Here is an 18,872-nt window from a genome sequence, read left to right as displayed (position 1 = left end):
CTGAATAATTATCCAAGGAAAAATTCATCGTTTGGGTTTTGTTGCTGTTCAGACTAAGTGAGCTGGCTGCTGTCCAGTCCTCTATAATAGTATTTGCATCATTTATAAAACGTTCAACTAAATTTAAACATTTATTGTTTACCTGAATTGCTAAGTCATCAGCATACATGTATGTATTTACTCTATCGTCTCCTATCACTAATGGTAAGTCATTAACATATATTATAAACAATGTGGGTCCTAATATGGATCCCTGAGGTGCCCCTGATTTAAGAGGCAAATATGCTGAAAAGGACCCGTTAAAATAAACCGATTGGTACCTCCCTGACAAATATTCTTTAAAAAGTTGCAAAGCAAACCGATCAAAGCCATAGTATTTCAACTTATATAACAATGAGATATCGTGTCGAATTCTCTTCTCATATCATACCAGCACCCCATGACCTTTTCTCTACTATCTAAAGCATCCACACAAAATTACGAATTGCAGTATTGGTTCCTCTTTCGGATCTGAAACCATATTGTTTTATCTGAAAAAAGCTGTTCACCCTCAAATTTTTAACTAATCGAGTATTCAGCAATATTTCAAAAACCTTAGCAATGATTGGTATGATTGACACTGGTCGATAGTTACCACAATCAGATTTAGTACCTCTCTTATACAGTGGAATAACTTTCAAGCACACAGGAATTACACCCTCTTTAACACATTGATTGAATAAATATGACAATACCTCCACTATATAAGGTGCAGCAAGTTTTAAAAGTGCAGAATTCAAACAATACACATCCAAACTCATACTATTACTAAGAGAAAAAAAGGCGTTATAGACCTCTTCAACACTGAAACGACCAACTGAGAAAACAGAGTTGATATTATTCTGTCTAGCATGAACAAATTTATTCAAATAATATGGCATATCATGTCTTGATTGTTGGATATTTTGTTTTGTTGACTCTGCATTATCAAGGAAGCATTCATTAAATTTATCACTTGTGAGATCAGTTACCTGTGGTACCGATGTTCTATCGTTAACATTCAAATTCTCTTTTATAACTGACCAAATAGCACGTGATTTATTTTTAGTCTGCAATACTTTATTACAATAATACTCACGCTTAGCATGACATATCATGTATTTATACCTGGATCTCAATATCTTATACAATTCACCATGGTAAGCCAGACCCGTGTACTTGTGAAGACTATACATATTCAAACATTCTTCCTTGAGAGCTGATAAATTATCAGTGTACCATCTAGACTTTGAGGTTTTCTTAAATTTTGAGGACTTGACCGTTTTTAGAGGAAAAACTGTATCAACTATACTTGGGAATTTGTTCAAAAAGTACTCAAATTTCTCACTAACATTGCCTGTTGCATATACTCGTACATCCAACCAATTAACTTTGCTCAGTAGAAGAGTGAAATACTTTTATTACAACTATTATTAATCGGACGAATGATTTGAGAAACATTATCACTCTGCTTCAAGTCATTTTCACCAGACAATGTGAATAAGCCAAGCAATGAGTGATGATCTGATACTAAGGTCGGTATAAAAGACACAGACTTAATTCTATCTTTATGTATGGAAGTAGCCATATTGTCTATACATGTTCCTCTGTCAATACATATATCCTGCTTGGTCTAGTCACATCAAACACAGTTAAATTAAGATTGAAGCTATTTAATAAGTTGACAAAAATAGATCTATGTACATCATTCACCAGTAAATCAAATTGAAATCTCCATTGAGAATAATGGATGCATTTGACTTATTTTTCTGTGATACTGCATTCAAAATAACGTGAAGCGTCTCAATGAAATAATCAAAATTACACCTATCTGGTACTCTATACACCTCAAGACAAATTACATTCCATTTCGAAACAAGAACCCCAGGAACTTCACATATACTGGCTATTGACATTTCCTTCAAGTAAGTAAGCTCACAGTATTCTAAATCATCTCTTACACAAATAGCCGTACCACCCCTCCGTTCTATAGGCCTACTGTATGCACTAGCTAATCTATAGCCAGTCAAACCAACCTCAATTATCTCACACGCTTTCAACCAGTGTTCACAAATACCTAAAATGTTGACATTATGCTCTCTAATCAAATCACCCAACTCATCAGTTTAGTTCATGACACCCTGCACATTCCAATGAAACATTGCAAAATCAGACTGCACAACATGTGATTCCGGGTCTGCCTGTTCCGCATCACCAACAATGTTTTGGGATTCAGAGCACGACAATCCTACAGAACTCGATTCACTCCTAAAAAAGTGTTAGTGTAATAGTTGAGGGGGATTGAGTCAGATGTTTTTTTCCTCGTCTGTTTTTTCCTTGTCCCGTTTAATTCTCTATAAACAAGAAGTTTCTCTGATAATAATCTTTAAGGTTACAGAGAACTGTATGGGTGAAAAACAAAATATCATAACAATTATTTCAAGTATTATAATTTAAACAGGCTATAATTTTTTAATATAGTTAGAGTGATAATCGTTATAAAGGTACTACCTTGTGTTGGATGTTTTGAGATATCATGTTATAACTTGAGTTCGAGTTGATAGTTCTAGTAGCTTGAGCTCGAATACTCGAACTATTTCATTAAATAGTATTCAAACGATAGGTTTTATTATGGGATTTTTATAAATACAGCCTTCAGCAGTCGGAAACTACGTTGAGTCTGATGTTTCTAATAGAATACTATAAATCGTTTTCAGATCCTACAGAGATAAGACAGGCAAGATGAGGAGTTTCACAGAAGCTAACCGACCTCTTGTTCCTCTAGCGGCTTTGATGTTTATCTGTGCTCTGTGGGTTTACAACTCACCATCCAATATCGTCGCTAAGGATCCCAGGGCCTTCTATCTCTTCACAGGCACTGTTTTCTCCAACATTTGCGTGAGTAATAGTCCCGAATTCATACAACAATTTTTCTTTTCAAATTACCTACTTCAAAGAGATTTTGTTCTATAGCAAAAACATATTAATTGATAATATCAAGATAGATACATTTATGGTGAAGAAGAACTTAACATTGATAAATTACTAACAAAATACTTACGTTTGGTGTTGTTTGGAAAGTAGCATTTCCAGCACCTTGGCAATTTCCATACTCATATAGTGTAGGTGAAGCGTTGCACTCAAATATTGTATAATGCAAAGTGTTTCTGAATGAATGAACTAATGATAAACACATTAGCAACTCCAAGCATTTGAGTTATGGCTGTATGGGAGAGTCCTGATGATACCATGGACTGATAGGGTTACCAATCAGGAGGTGTTGATGAATATGTCCCCAGAATTGGTCAATACCTTAAAATTCAGGAATCTGCAATACTTGGGCCACACAATGCGCTATATTGGTAGATATGAGCTATTACAAAGCATACTGCAAGGGAAAATAGAAGGCTGGAAAGCCCCAGGTCGAAGAAGAATATCCTGGCTGGCCAACCTGAGAGCCTGGTTCCAAAAAACCTCCACTCAATTTTTCTGGAATGCAACTAGCAAAATTATCATGGGCAATATAATCGTCAACGTTCGAAACGAACAAGACTGCCCAAAACTGTTCCTCCCCTGAATTTTGATTCATTAAATTAAATATTAGTAGCACTACTTAGAAAAATGTGATCATGAAATTATTATTAAAAATACTTGTATTATTTTCCACTCCGGGGAGGGTACATTTCCCTCGATAATCCACCAACAACTAATAAAATTGTATTAAATTTGTCAGGAAATTGATAACTTCAATTATGAAATTGATTATTGTTAGTGGATTAGTTTCTAAATGAAGTGAATGTTTGTGTTGACAGTGTCGGCTGATAGTGGCTCAGATGAGTGGTGTGACTTGTGACGTTTGGAACTGGTTGCTTGGGCCAACACTATTGTGTGTGGGAGTAGCCATGCTTTTTCCTTCACAGTCTTTGGAGCTAGTTCTCTTATACTCTTTGTGGGCACTTGCGATGGTAGCTCACATCCACTACGGCTCTACCGTTGTAAGTATACGTTGATCTGCTCAAATGGGTAATTTTCTGTTCAAGGATCCTATTTCACTATTGTCAATGTGTAGGAAACTACAAGTTTAAGTGGGTTTATTTCAATTTCTCAAATTCATGCTTTTTTCAAAAGTGTACATTTTACAATACATTTCCCTGAAAATTACTCCTATAATATGGAAATATCGGGCCACCGAGCTTTGCTCGTTATTTTTATTTATTGTTAAACAGAACACAATTCTCTAAAATTATCGTGTTTATTACAGCTGGCTATACGTCAACTTATGAATTTAGGGATTTTCCACAGAATCACTGGCTCACTTTTTACCATCCACAGACGACGAAAGTCTCAGCTGTTTCAGCCAAGGATGAGAGCTAGTGCAATCGAATTTTTATATCATAAACCTACTATGCTCCAAATTTCGTAAAAATCTTTAGAGCCGTTTTCGAAATCCGTTGAATATAAATAACCAGATATAAAAATATAAACAGACATACAGAAATTGCTCGCTTAATATAATAGGATAAGTCCGTGTTTAGAGGAGGAGTCAATACAACAATAGGAACAGCACCAGAAAATAAGAAGTTGACTTTCTACATCTGTAGTTTACAATTATAGGCTATTTAAGCATATCTATATACAATAATATTAACACATTAAACAATTTAGGAAAAAGAGGTTATCTGGAATTCTTAGCCAATAATAAAACATAGATTCAATAATAAAAGATTGATTGCTCTCTTTTTTATCATAGTTCTGGAAACATCACCGATGCACTCAATGCACTCATTACACATTTGAAAACAATATATAGTCAACATAAATAGGAGAATAACAAGTATTTTTATAACAGATTTGCCTATATTTATTTAGGTTCTCCTGCTGGAGATATGCGTGTACACGGCTGAGGATTTTAGAACTTAGTATAGGCAACACATGGGAAAAGAAACTGTTACACAGTAAATGTATAATATAGTGAATAAATTAATCTATTGACAAATCCGCATACCCCTGTGCTCAATGGATGATGGAAAATGAAATGGAAAAGTAAAAATATAATTTTAAAGAGTTCTGATTGGAGCGATTATGAATAGAACCATTAGAACTAATGATAATAATATTCTCATTGTACCGGTAACTTTCACTGTCACTGATATGTGTAAATCCAGCTTCAACGTGTCCATCTAAGACATGGGAGTAGCCCGAGAAGAATATCTTGCTCGGACTAGGATTCCAATCGGGGCTTCTGAATTATAAAGCCAGCTTCTATTTCACTTGACGGCCACTAGGGACTTTACATAACAGCTGTTTTAAAACTCGTAAGCCTCATAAATCACAAATCTGATTGTTGATGCTTTCTCTAAGCTATATCATTAATAGAATAATATGTTCCATTTTCTTTTTTGACTCGAGGAGTGTTGTTTATTGAAAGGGAACTTTCATTTTTACGAAATTTCACCTATATAACGATATATACAGTGTTCCACGAAAGGTAGCCGAATACCATAGATTTTAAATGAAATTTGCAACAAAAAATGTCTATAGTGTGGTCCACGTTATAATCGCAGTGAAGAAAGATGAGAGAACAGGGTTGCCGATTCTCTATATTTGACTCCATTTTATCACAGACTGCAATAAAACACAACCATCTATATTGGATAGTTGTAACTCAAAACATCCAATTACATTTCATCTAATATTAGTTTCTTTTAATAAAATTATAAATTTTATGTCAAATATATTACATTCATCAATATCCCTTTATATAATTTGATTCAAATTATTCATAACTGAGATCGGATTTTTATTCTCAAACACACCCACCTGAAATTTCGGCGGCTAGTTTAAAAGCTTTGATTCAACAATCTGAACTTCAAATCAATAGGAATTAAGCTATTCGATTTTATTTATTTATATTTCATTAAGTAAGAAAATTATTTATAATAAAATAATTTCAATGGAAATAATTCTGAAATAACCTTTCAATATCCATACCGGTATCAGTACCCTATACCGGTAGGATAAATGAGCAAGCATATTTGTGAAGATGGACGAAGTCTAGCTAGGATGGTCGAAGTTATCAACTTATAAAATGTAATTTCAGGTATAATTTGTGTTTCTTATACGGTAATATCTCAACATTATTTCATTTATTCAAAAAAAAATTGAAATCAATTATACGTCTTGTCTACTCAAGTATTTTGTTAGAATCGAAAATAAAAACATTGGGGATGACCTAAAGATTGTTTACAGTCGCTGTCAAAAGTAAAGAAATATTTCTGGCAAACTGACAACATTGCAAGGCTAGAAAGGGATAGTGCTATCTGCTTTGTCAAATGATAGCAACACAATTACCAATAAAATACTGCCATTATAATGTGGACCTCACTATAGTAAAATTTTCTTATGGATTTTTCGATATTTTTGAAAAATTCGATCAGTAGAAAACTATCAGTCAAAAATCAATTTTAAGGATATGATTGGAAAGAGAAAGAAATTTCCAATAATATTCATATAATGTGTTCCTTTCTTCCACGCTTTTGAATTTTTCATGAGCGTTCAAACTGTTTGAAATTTCGCTGTGTGAATTCAACAAATGTACTTTTTTAACTTTGTGCGCTCATGATAAGGTTAAAAACGTCAAACAAAGGAACTAATTTTAGATGAATATTATTGGAAATTCTTCCTCGTTACAACCATATCCTTAGAAATAGGTTTTGACTAATAGTTTTCTTTGTTGATGTTTTTCTAAAATAACGTAAAATCAATATATCTCGTAAACGAAGGTCGATATAAGAAAATTTTACTAGTAATTTTTGTTGCAAACTTCATTTGGAATTTATAATCTTTGACTTTTACCTATCGTAGGACATTCTGTATTATATTATTTTTTATATCAACGAGTATACATGAATCAGATTGATTGTAACAACTATTATTAATGAATATTGGTTATAATTAAATCTTGATATACTGTTCTGATTAAATGTTTTACTTTATGATTTTCTCTAGTATTTGATAGATTGTTATAATCATGGTATAATAAATCAAAATCCTGGCTACCTCACAGGTAGTGAAATACATGGAATGTACATGAAGCGACCTGGCTAGCTCAATCACTTGTAATCATGATTCCTACAATCTTCTATATAGCCTATTATTTTTCTATATTGTTATGAAATTCTAGTTAGTTTCTTTGAAGAAATTGCTGTCTCAAATTATTATTCAATCAATATTTACGTATGTTATTATGAAAAAACATATTTTGCTTACGAATAAAATAACTTTATTGATTGATTATCAAACCGATGTTTTGTGTATTGCAGGTGCGTCAAATGTGTCGACATTTCCGTATCAGCTGTTTTAAAATTCGTAAGCCTCATCTAACAAATGGCTCCCATAAAGATTGACTGTTACAAAACGACGTTTGACAGAGTGCTTAATTAAGCGCCTTTCAACGAAATGTGTGGCTGCTGCGTCTGCTGTCCAATTAGAGATGAGGCTCGATATTTCCATGATCAAGTTAGCTTCAACAAATTACTATAAGTGATAGCTCTGATAAGGTTTTCCTTCTCTCTAGTCGATCGGTTAAGCATCAACTTGCGTTAGTGACCGTAGTAGTTTCGAAATTAATTAGTCCTCGAATGATAATTAATTTTTAATGTTTGTTATAAAATGGGAAAAAGTGTTGGTAAAAATGGAATGTCATTTATCTTTTCTTCTGAGAAAGAATGTATGCAAGTCTTTATTTTTTTCTATATTTCTCAATTTATTGAAATATTTACAATTCGATTGTTGAGATGGTTTTTTCTCTAACACATTTATTCAAGTGGTTATCATAGAATTATATTAGAAAAAACGTTTTGAAAACTTAGAATATTTATAATTATTCCCACCATTTCACATTAAAATGCTCTTCAAACTTTTTTAGCCCCCCCCCCCCCCCCAGCCCCTTAGTCAATCGAATTTAATGTAGATTGAAAGAAATATTTTGTCAGTTTTGCATCATGTAGGTTTGAATGTTTAATTTCTTAGCACACTGACATGTGTAGTATTAATAGTGATATCTTGAATCACCGACCTCAAAATAGTCAATACAAATTAGCCCCACTGATAATATGTTATATTATAACCCCATGAAGCTTCAATCAATTCCTTAAAATCAACTTTCTATCAATTCAAGTACATGTTGTTCAATACCAATCGAACTCTATAGACATCCAGGTTAAGATTCAGTTTGACTTCATGTGATAATATCAAAAATGGTTCCACTTTATAAAAAAAATCCAAGATACATAAAGATTCGCAAGATTTATGAAGTTAAATAAAAATTCGCAATATACATAAATACATATATGCATAAAAGCAACTTAATTTTTGGGTTTGATTTAGTATCCTAAACAGCTATATAAATTGGTTACATATTCATTAAGTAGTGGTATTATTATCATTTGCTGGCTATATTCAAATTATCTATCAATAGAAAAATAGTAAATTTGTGAATAAATAATTAACTATTAATTCTTTAAACGTACTTTGAAAATAACATTTCTTTTATATGCTAAATTTGTAATGTGTCTTGACTTTTAGGACAGTGAACTGTGTAAGCATCAAACACTATGTGGGTCTGATTGTTTGTGAAATCGATATTTTTTGTATCTAACTACTCTTCTACTATTAGTATAATTCCAATCCACAATGAATTTAATTAACACAGTGGATGGGAATTTAATAGTACTAGGGGAACGAAGTAATCGTCATATTCCATGGACCTTAAGAAATAATAGCGCTCATAAGAGTTTTCAGTTTGAGAGTGGGCTTTCTCTTTTTGCCACCTTATTAGAATGGCCACTAAGTTGCCTTGCTCCATCAGGTCCTGATCCTTGGTCCCTGTAGTGGGTCTGTGGTTCCGGTAATGTTGATGTGTGATTGAATGGCTGTCAGTGTAAGTTTTGCTGGCTGTATTGCTGGATATCCAGGGGACATTTTATTCGGCTTGGTTGCCTGTAAACATGCAACCTGTTAACATCCTGTAAACATCCCTTGGATGTTGAATAGTTGAGTGACCAGACGTCCAGCTTTTTGTCGTATATCCATCTGTCTCCCAGCTTTAGTAAAATTCACGAAATGTCTGGATTTTTGTATTCAAGTTATTATACAACAAAATGAGATCAACACTGTCTAAAATATAGGTAATAAAGAATGTTTTCCTTGAGATATGTTTCTTGTTATCCTAACATTTCTCTGAACAAATTATACATAACAAAGTATAAGAATCTATGAAATTACAAAAAAACTAATGTTTTACCATGAAATTGAACTCCGGTCTGAGAGACCGGGTGATACGGTTGGTGTTTGAAAGAATCATGATACGGTTAAAGTGTCTTAAAAGTTTGTATCTTTGTCTGAAAAAGTACAATCGATTCTCGTTGCTATAAGTATGTCAGCTAAGGAAAATGAGTATTCTAGTAACTGCAAAAGCGTGTACTTTTACAGACTTGTTTTTTGTCTTGACCTAGTTGTTTTTGTTCACCAAGTAGCAACAAAAGTGTAGATAATATCAACGTAGACCTACAGTGGAGTTAGGATTGAAACAAAATTATGAAATTGAAACCTGTGAAAGGTAGTATATTATTAGTGGAATATAATCCCAAAGATATGACAGTGAATTCCACAAGTATCCCATGTCCAAAGCATTCTTATTGAGGAAAAATATCTTCAAATGAGGAGTAATCTTCAATATTTATATATTCATTTTTATTCAATACTAGCATGTAACCCGTGCTTTGCACTGGGGAATATTTGGTGTTGTAAAATGCAATCTCCGTATGTCCAGTAAACATAAAAATAGAATAATTATTTGTTATTTCATTCAAAATTACGTGGTTAATCTTTATAATAGTTGGAAATTTCGAGCCAAAAAAATGGGTTTATGTGTCGAACCCACAACCTTTGATTTATTAACCGCACTCGCTACCAACTAAGTTATGGAGTCACTTGGAGAAAGCCTATTTTATGGGCTTTTATAGTTACGTAAACTTTGAATCACAAGTTGAATAAATCTGTTTTAATTATAAAATTAATGATATAAATATTGATTAATAGCAATAAAAATAAGCCTATGTACATCCTCGGTAAATGCAGAATCATTATGCTAAATTTCAAGGTAATCAGTTCAGTAGTTCAGACGTGATGATGCGTCATTCGTGTATTTCCTGTCCTTTACATGTTTAAGACGATTTTTCCTTTATTATATTATAGATTTCCAATATTATATTGATATTTATGTTTTGATACATAGAAAGATTATTATTTAAATTTTATCAACCAATAAACCATAATCATCAATACAAATCAAGCAGTAGCCAATGTTCCAACAGCACTCTGTCCTGCAATTCTGTTCACAACAGCAGAACAGCTTGCTATATTGTTAGCCATTGTGTCTAAATTAATGTGATTACAACTGTATTTCTTGACTTTCAAGTTTCGTGGAATAATACCCCTATGATAACATTGAGCTTATAATGATTTGCATCTTTAATTATTTTGAATCTCAGTTATTGATTGTATTCATTCAATAATATATGTTCGACTAGGTTGAGCTTTTTGTTATATTAATATTTAATTTCCTGGTTAACTTTTCTCTTTCAATATCGATATTGAATTTTAGGGAAATTAACGATATCGGAGCAAACTTAGATGTGCTGGTTGCTTGTGCAATGAACGATGCCTTACGGGTACTCTTGCTATTGATCACTCTCATTATGTCTATTACGTCTTAGGTGTAGATGTGCATTAGGCTCCCTTTCCTGGAATATTTTGTTGGATGAGTGGCTTTGTCATCTTTTTGGGTTTGATTGTATTGACTGTCTATTGCTGACGCTGCTATTGTGAGATTCACGTTATGATAGTAAATTATAGGAATGCAATATTGTTACTTTTCCGTTTCCTCCATCTTCTATATTACATAGCTGTGATTCAATTTATCCTTGTATATCTGATCTAATATTAATTGTTGATTCTTGCTTAAAATGATCTATCAAGAAATCATATTTTCTCATGATTTGATAATACATTTTATTAATTGGGCTTGAATATTCTGGTAATTATATTTATTTGTAGTCTATGGGTGCGGGGGTAGAAAAGGATAGAGCTTATCTGCTCTGTCTAATGACAAACAAGAATAGCTTTTATATAATAAGTCACGTGCTTATTACTTTCATATGGCTTCGATGAGTGACCATGACAACATACTATTTACTATTTACTATTTATTTATAAATCAGTTCTTGTTCTAATATGGCATTAAATGGATGTTCAATACTAATGAATGTATTCCCTCATTTAACGATATGAGGATGGCCACTAACGCTTGAACGTGCATGCACATACATTAAATCAGCGAGAGGCTTCTAACATAAAATAAACCTCTGGAAAATTAAAATTTATAATTATAGAAAAATAATTTAACCTCAAATAGAGCAGCGAAAAAAAAGTAAACAACACAAATTGGAAATTCATATACCTAACCTAAAAAAAAATCTCAAAGCGTTTCGCTGTGATCATAACAAACTGGCCCTGATGGGATCGGGGTGGACGTTGAGCTCCTTTGAGGATCTTGTCGCCGATGGGCTGATCTCCTTTGAACCTTTGAAGTTCGTTCCTCGCCCCCGTCTCAGGAAGTACTGGATCCCCCAGCCGGGTGTTGTTTCTCATGGTGAAGGGAAAACGCCAACCAGGTGGAGTACACGTGATGAGGGTGTGCCTCCGTCTCTAGAAGTAGCCTGGCTTATAGCAGTACGGCTGGGTGATGGCTCTAGACTATGGGAGATTCATGGCTTGATCGAGTCGCCAGAACTCTCCGTCTCTGGGCACAGTGAAGAATCCGGTGGAGTTTCGGGGTTAGCCAGTGAGAGATCAGGCTATGGGAATCAGGGTACCCCCGTCTTTGGAAGTAGCAGGCATGTGAAACTCCCATAAGACCAGACTGTGGGAATGAGGTAACTCCTCCGTCTCTGGAAGTAGCATAATAGTATGTCGGAAACCCCTCACACTGGTGCTTCTTTCCGAAACGCTCGTGTCCCCCTTTGGGGCTTGGGGCGCCTGTTTCGTGGGCATGCAAGCGCCCACCCTGGAGACGTATACAATTGGGAACCACGAATATTTTTCCAGGCCTCTAGACGAGTTAGAGGATATGTCCGGGTTTGCCAGGCCCACGTACCACCGGAACTGTATAGTGGTGGTTACACTCAATGCAGGCTAACTTCTCCACGATACTGGCCTGCCGACTTGGCAGTGCCGTTGGGTAGTAGTTTGCGTGGCACACCTCACGGGATATGCGAACAGCAGGTGTGGCGTTAACGCGAAGTGTGGCGTTAACGCGATGTGTCGCGGCCATGCAATGACTAAACAATGCAAGTCGACTGTGTATGTTCATGCTCGTTAGTGGTCAGCCTAAGAATAGCAAACCAATGTTAATCAGGTGCTGACTTTATAAAGTGAATCTCACTATAGTTTCTGGAGATTGGTAACAGGATGTCCTACATTTAGGGCCTGGTCTCACACAGTTTGGCCGGGCCCATAGTGCTGGATCGCCTTGGTCTCCGTTTGAATGGAGTGTGAGTGCAATTCGCACTGTTTACTTTTATTAATATTAGTCTTGTCGTGTTTGTAATAATGTTGACTTATGAAAATGAATGCCGTTTCAAGGACACGTAGACAAAGCTACTGAACGACAACTATTAGAAGTCCTGATCTCTTTATGATAGATGTTTCCGCATGTTCAGCACAGATGTGGCGTGATTGGGGATAAAAGGGTGCTGTCTGTCGTGGTCGTGGTCTATATGAGCGTGTATCTGTATGAACAGTGAATGGTATGCATAGGGAGTGTCGGGGAGTATAGAACTGCTAGCTGTGTGTAGGGGCAACGATAGCACACACATTTTATAGTTGGAAACTGGCCTTTACCTTTACAACTATTTTCTTCCTCTGTTAGGGGATTAATTGTTTCGTCTATACTATAACAAATCACCACTGCTTTATCACTTTTATCGCCTCATTTTATGATAATTTTATTGTTTGTTATATTTTGTTGGTGTTTAATTATAATATTTTTAATTACTCCTATAATTATTCCATCTTGCTTTTAGACAATCGATTTTCAACCTATGTAGTTTTTTCTTTTATTTAGAATTGATTATATTTTTAAATGTCTCAAATAATATGTGCATAATAGATTAAGTTAATGTATCAGTGACATGGTTCTTGTATAGGTTCTTGTAAAATTAGTTTTTCTATAGGTTTTTATAGGTTATAAGACTAGTAGATTTTAGGCAAATTATATTCTAGTATTCACAAATTTTCTTCGTTTTGTTAACATTGTGTGTTATTTTATTGAAATATAAAATGATGTTATATTTAATTATATTGGTGTTAATTTAACGTGACATGACATATTACATTTCATCGTTTTTAAAACGTTCAATAATTGATATTTAAGACGGAATCTTTATCTCATTTGCTTTCAGACTTTGAAATTATTCGAATCTTTGAACTCAAGCCTTCTCCATTTTTCTGTCTTTTCCATTTTTCTCTGTATTCAATACATTCAAATAATTGAACCTGTGTTATAAAATTCCGTTCTATTATATTTATGCTATTATTTGTATAAGGCTATCAGTGGTTATAATTCAATTGATGAAATTTTAAATAATAATTGTGTTGAAGCTTTTTATGGCATATCTATTAATAAAAATAAAATAATTATATTAGAATAGAAACATCTATCGTAGACATTGGCTGTTGCCAATCAGATGAATTATTAATTTTACATATTTCTTGATTAAATCAAGTAGTTCTATTGAGAGTTATTTATAATAAATGATATTGAATGGAATCATCTCTATCGAATTTTAATATCTGTGGATAGGTTTATTTCTAAAATATAATTTTATAATTCAGCTCTCACTATAAGGTTTGTTTTAGTGTTATTTCAAAACTTCGTCTGATGTAAATTCCTATTGTGCTTTTGATTAGTATCTATTCAACTATTCAAATGTAATACAATTTTTATGAATGAATCGATCTTGATTGTTCTTCTTTTTTGTAAGATTGAGAAAAGTAAAAATTATTTAATTAAAAAATGTTGGCTATCCTATTGAATGCATATTATTTATCCAACTTTAATCGCTGTATGTCAGCTTATGAAAATCTAATACGTCATTTATGACATAGCAATAAAAATTGAATTATTTGGACTCTAGCGTTCTCTTCGTCTTCCTGTTCATTCATTGATACTAATTCATTCCAAAGTTGTCAATTGACAAGAAGAGCAACGTTCAGTTATTCGTTTTTTTCGGAAGGTGAGGTGTAAAAGGGGCCGTGATTTATCGACTATTTTCGGTACAATACGCGGATATTGTTTTGTTACAACGATATGTATAAATAAGTCACGAGTTTTAGAAGAGAACAATTTTCAATAATATTGCGTAGTTTTTATGCAATACATGACTATGAATGCTTCAACACAATATGTTGATGATCTCAGATTTAGACTTCTATACAATATTTAAGAGTGCACATACAGTTGAAGTGTCTTCCTGGTTGCAATGAGAAGTATCTCCAGGTTGAAATAGAAATTTATTTTCTTTGCTTTAGAAAAATAATAGTTCAAGGCTCCTCTTCTATGTGGAATTTCTAGTGGTATGTAATTTCTTCATCGGCTCCAATTGATTGCTTAGGGCCAAACCACATGCGTTTTTGCACTGACGGTGGACGAGTCGTCAGGGCAGGAAGCTCTCTGATTGGGTAATTATCAGCTGATTGGGTTGGCGTTCGGGACCCGGGAATGGGTCGCCGCCAACCTGTCTCCCCGACAACTAGTCTCCTCGCTATTTTGATCACAGGCGTCAGTAAATCCCCTGGCAAAATATACCATTGCTGTCAACTTGTCTCCCCGACAGTAAATCCCCTACTAGAACGAAGGAGACTAGTTGTCGGCGACAACTAAGCTCCTCATACGCTCACGACAACTAGTCTCCCCGACAGTAAATCCCCTGCTGGATAGGCCTATGAGGGGCCTGGTTGTCGTGATCGTACCCGACAACTAGTCTCCCCGACAGCTAATACCCTATTGAACATTGAAACCAGCTTGAAGCGGGCGGGGAAGTAGTACAATCACATATCCTGTTGTACACATTATATGAATTCGATTATCAGAAGGAAAGCTTGATGTTGTCACTTCTATCACTGCAAACATAAATTTAAAAAAATAAATTATATCTCTTTTCGAATTCAAGTCTACTCTAGGATCTGGAGTTCTTAATCCGCCCTTAATAAAAACATTTTATCAGTCTATATCTCTCTTATTATTTCCAGTCAAACCTTCTATAGAAGGTTTCGGAGAAGATAATTCGTCTGGTGTTTATTTTTATTGCAGAAATAAAGGATTGATAAGTTGAATGCTACAAACTGTTACTACATTCTATAATAAACATTCTCCAACGTGTCAGTTCCTCATATAATATTTTGTTCTAATTCAAATTACTAGGATATTATTGAATTATATGGAATATTTATTGATTTGTATAAGAAGTTTTCATCCAGTTAGGTGTATACTCAATGACAAAAATATACAAGAGTATACAAAATAAATGGTAATTACTCAAGAACTGTATCATATAAGATATATCTGATTGGATATAGGTATGAAGAAACTCGTCAAAAATATGATCCCAAGCTCAGAAAAGCTGAAATATTATTGAATAATCATTTTTTAACAAAAATAACATGAGAACTCAAAAATCAGTTGAATGTCCAGGTCGGAAAGTTGGATATTATTCAATTATGATTATAAACTAACATCAGATTGGAGAAATTTTTATAACTTTGTTAGTTTTGAAGAGATTGATTTGATACTTCATGGGTGGTAAATAGTATGGAGGGAATCGTTAATGATTTTTTGTAGAATTTTACTACGTCCCATTCTCACTCCTAACTGAAAATCCGTATGGTAGTTCTGATGCTAAATGCGAGAGGATTCAAAAGTCGCGCTTTTGAGTAGACCAATAGTGTTGTTCCGCGGGCGATTTTATCCAATCCTGTTCCTTGCCGCGAAGCACAGAGGGAGCTCAGAATAGTGTCAATCACATTAGTCAAAGTCATGGATCCTCTCTACAAGTTGTGAACAATCACTTTAGTGGGGATTTTGGCGCAGTGTTATGGCCTGTGATGAGTAATCGCCAGACAATACCTGTGCAGGCGTCATAAAACCAACGATCTATATATACTAACGTTAGTATTATATAGACCGTCGCACAAAACAAGAGTTTATTGTTAGGGAAAACCGGATTTCTGTAACACCCTTCAAAATTTCCAAATGACGACCCTCCCTTTCTTGGATTCGTCCCTTTTTCTTGGAAATATTTCTTCAAGGATGCCGATTCTATCTATCTATATAAATAAAAATCGAGCCTCAAATTTTGACATTCAATAACTTTTTTATATGTGCACCACCGAATTCGATGATTTTTTTAGTTGTGTTCGTTATGTTCAGGACCAGGTTTATGGCTTATCAAATTTATAATCTGACTTCAGGACTCTTTCCTAAGGTCCTTCAAAGTTTACATGTAATCCTTATGGGAGAAGATTTTGTGAGCTGGCCAAACACAGAAATAAAAATCAGCTGTTATAATCATTGCGTCATCCAACAGCCGTCGATAGATAGTAGACAATACAGTAATAACTATATTACCCACAGTCACGCATTTTATTGGCTAGCTCGATCACGTTGTACAAATCCGCCATTAAGATTCCAAACAAACTTCATAGTATACTATCTTATTGCATTGGAAATTTGGAACTTATCACATCTTTTACCTATTGGAAACATATCTTGAACTTCCGATGAGTTTAGTATAAAATATTCAAAGAGAAATTGTTTTTACTCCAATATAGACCAATAAAGTTTATTCAAATAACATTAATAACTCTTAAAACATAAATTTTTCTTCACTCGGGCTCCTCGCTGACCACTTCCAGAGCTTTCGCGGACCACTTTTTGGGAACCACTGATCTAGATGAGTTCACTAATGCGACATATGCAAACTAGAATACGAAAGAGTACCCTTGAACTTGGAAATGAATCTCACCCCCACTGCTTCAAAACCACTTCAAACTATTCATATTGATAGCATTACTCTTGATAAAAGAAATTTTTTGACGATAATAGATCTTTTTTTACGTTATGCACAAGCCTATCCACTTGCTGGTGCACAAGGAATTGAAATAGTTGATAAACTACTGAATTTTTTCAGTCATCACGGTGTTCCAGAAATTATAGTTTCAGATAATGGCACAGAGTTCACTAATAATGTGGTGAAAGAATTGATGGCACTTCATAAGATAAAGATACACTTTATCAGCACACAGCATTCCCAGTCAAACGGCATGTGTGAAAGATTGCATTCAACCCTTGTCGAGCATATTAGACTCCTTAATAATCAAGCTCAATTCAAAGACGATTCTATCGAGAGAAAAGTGAAACATGCAATTTTAGCGTACAATAATATTATTCACTCTGTAACAAAACTAACTCCATTTGAGATTCTAAACGGTCACATAAACGCAAATGCTTTATTTGACATTGACAAACAGATGATGAAAGACTATGTCAATCAACACAGGGAAAAAACCAAAAAGCTCTATGAACACATTAGAGAAACGAATCAAGCAACTAAAGAAAAGGTTATCGAGAAAGTAAACGAAAATAGAGAACCATTGCCTGAAATTCCATCCGATATTTTCATTAAAAATATGCAGAAACAGAGTAAGACAAAAAACAAATATAACAAAGAGAAAATCGAATCTGTGAACAGAAATCTTAAAACAGCTAAAATCGTACTAGACACCATAACACAAAATCTAAAATACACCTTTCCAAAATTAAAAGACCTAGAAAAATGATCAAAACTAATGACATTGAGAAACCTAAGACAGTGACTCAACTGACTATTGACAATGACAATCCTTTTCCTGGTCCCTCTTTATCCTGTACTCAGCAAGATCAGGAACAGCAATAGACATCAATTCTGGAATTGTACCAATTAACCTTGGCAAAGCCAAACTTGTATATAACTCGCACGTTTTTGTACATAATTATGATTTGAAATCAATGTATTCAGAAATTGAAAATTAAAATAATTACTATGATAAGGTCTCTCACTATTTTTGGAAAAATATTAGTATAAGTTCAAAAACCAATTTCATTACAGAAAACAGTAGTAAATTAAGAGATGCAATCAACTATTTGAAATTTATCAACCATACAGTCTGTTATTGGAGAAAAATTGGAAATAATTTTGTTTTACAATGAAAACGTCAAACGCAATAAAAGAGGTTTAATAAATAGTCTTGGATCTGTTTTAAAATTCATCATTGGTAATTTGGACTCATATGACGAACAAAAATACGATTAGTTGATTCTCGAACTGTATAATAATCAAGATAATTTAGCTAATCAAATTTCAAACCATTATTTAATCAGTCAAAACATTATTGTAGAATTCAATGAAACAATTAAACTTGTCAACCAAAACTTTAATTAATTGAAAGATAAATTTTTGATAATTAATAATGATTTAAACGATTTCGTAGAATTAGAAAAAATTAAAGATATTTTGAATCAATTACTCATAGCTTATAATATTTTATTAGACGTAGTTCATGACATTGAAAATTCTTTTGCATTTTGTAAAGTAGGCGTTCTGCACCCTAGTATAATGTCTACTAAAGAATTATTCAATGAACTTGTAAAAATTTCAAAATTCTATGATAAGAAATTCCCATTGGAAATCAAGTAT

The 18,872-nt window shown here is 33.7% G+C and overlaps 1 protein-coding gene across 2 annotated transcripts in view; it reads left to right on the top strand.

Annotated features, from left to right (window-relative positions):
• The window catches only part of LOC120355035 (ethanolaminephosphotransferase 1-like), a 43,101-nt gene extending 28,931 nt beyond the window's left edge, over positions 1-14,170 (top strand). For both annotated transcript variants that reach the window (XM_039443289.1, XM_039443290.1), the window contains exons 6-8: positions 2,736-2,916; positions 3,831-4,013; positions 7,341-14,170. In XM_039443289.1, the coding sequence (XP_039299223.1) occupies positions 2,736-2,916; positions 3,831-4,013; positions 7,341-7,424 (448 nt within the window). In that variant the 3' untranslated portion in view covers positions 7,425-14,170. The remainder of the gene's footprint in view (positions 1-2,735; positions 2,917-3,830; positions 4,014-7,340) is intronic.
• Positions 14,171-18,872: the final 4,702 nt, after the last annotated feature.

The sequence above is a fragment of the Nilaparvata lugens genome, chromosome X (assembly GCF_014356525.2).
Source record: "Nilaparvata lugens isolate BPH chromosome X, ASM1435652v1, whole genome shotgun sequence".
Taxonomy (NCBI): Eukaryota; Metazoa; Arthropoda; class Insecta; order Hemiptera; family Delphacidae; genus Nilaparvata; species Nilaparvata lugens.
This window is presented reverse-complemented; position numbering and strand designations above follow the sequence as displayed.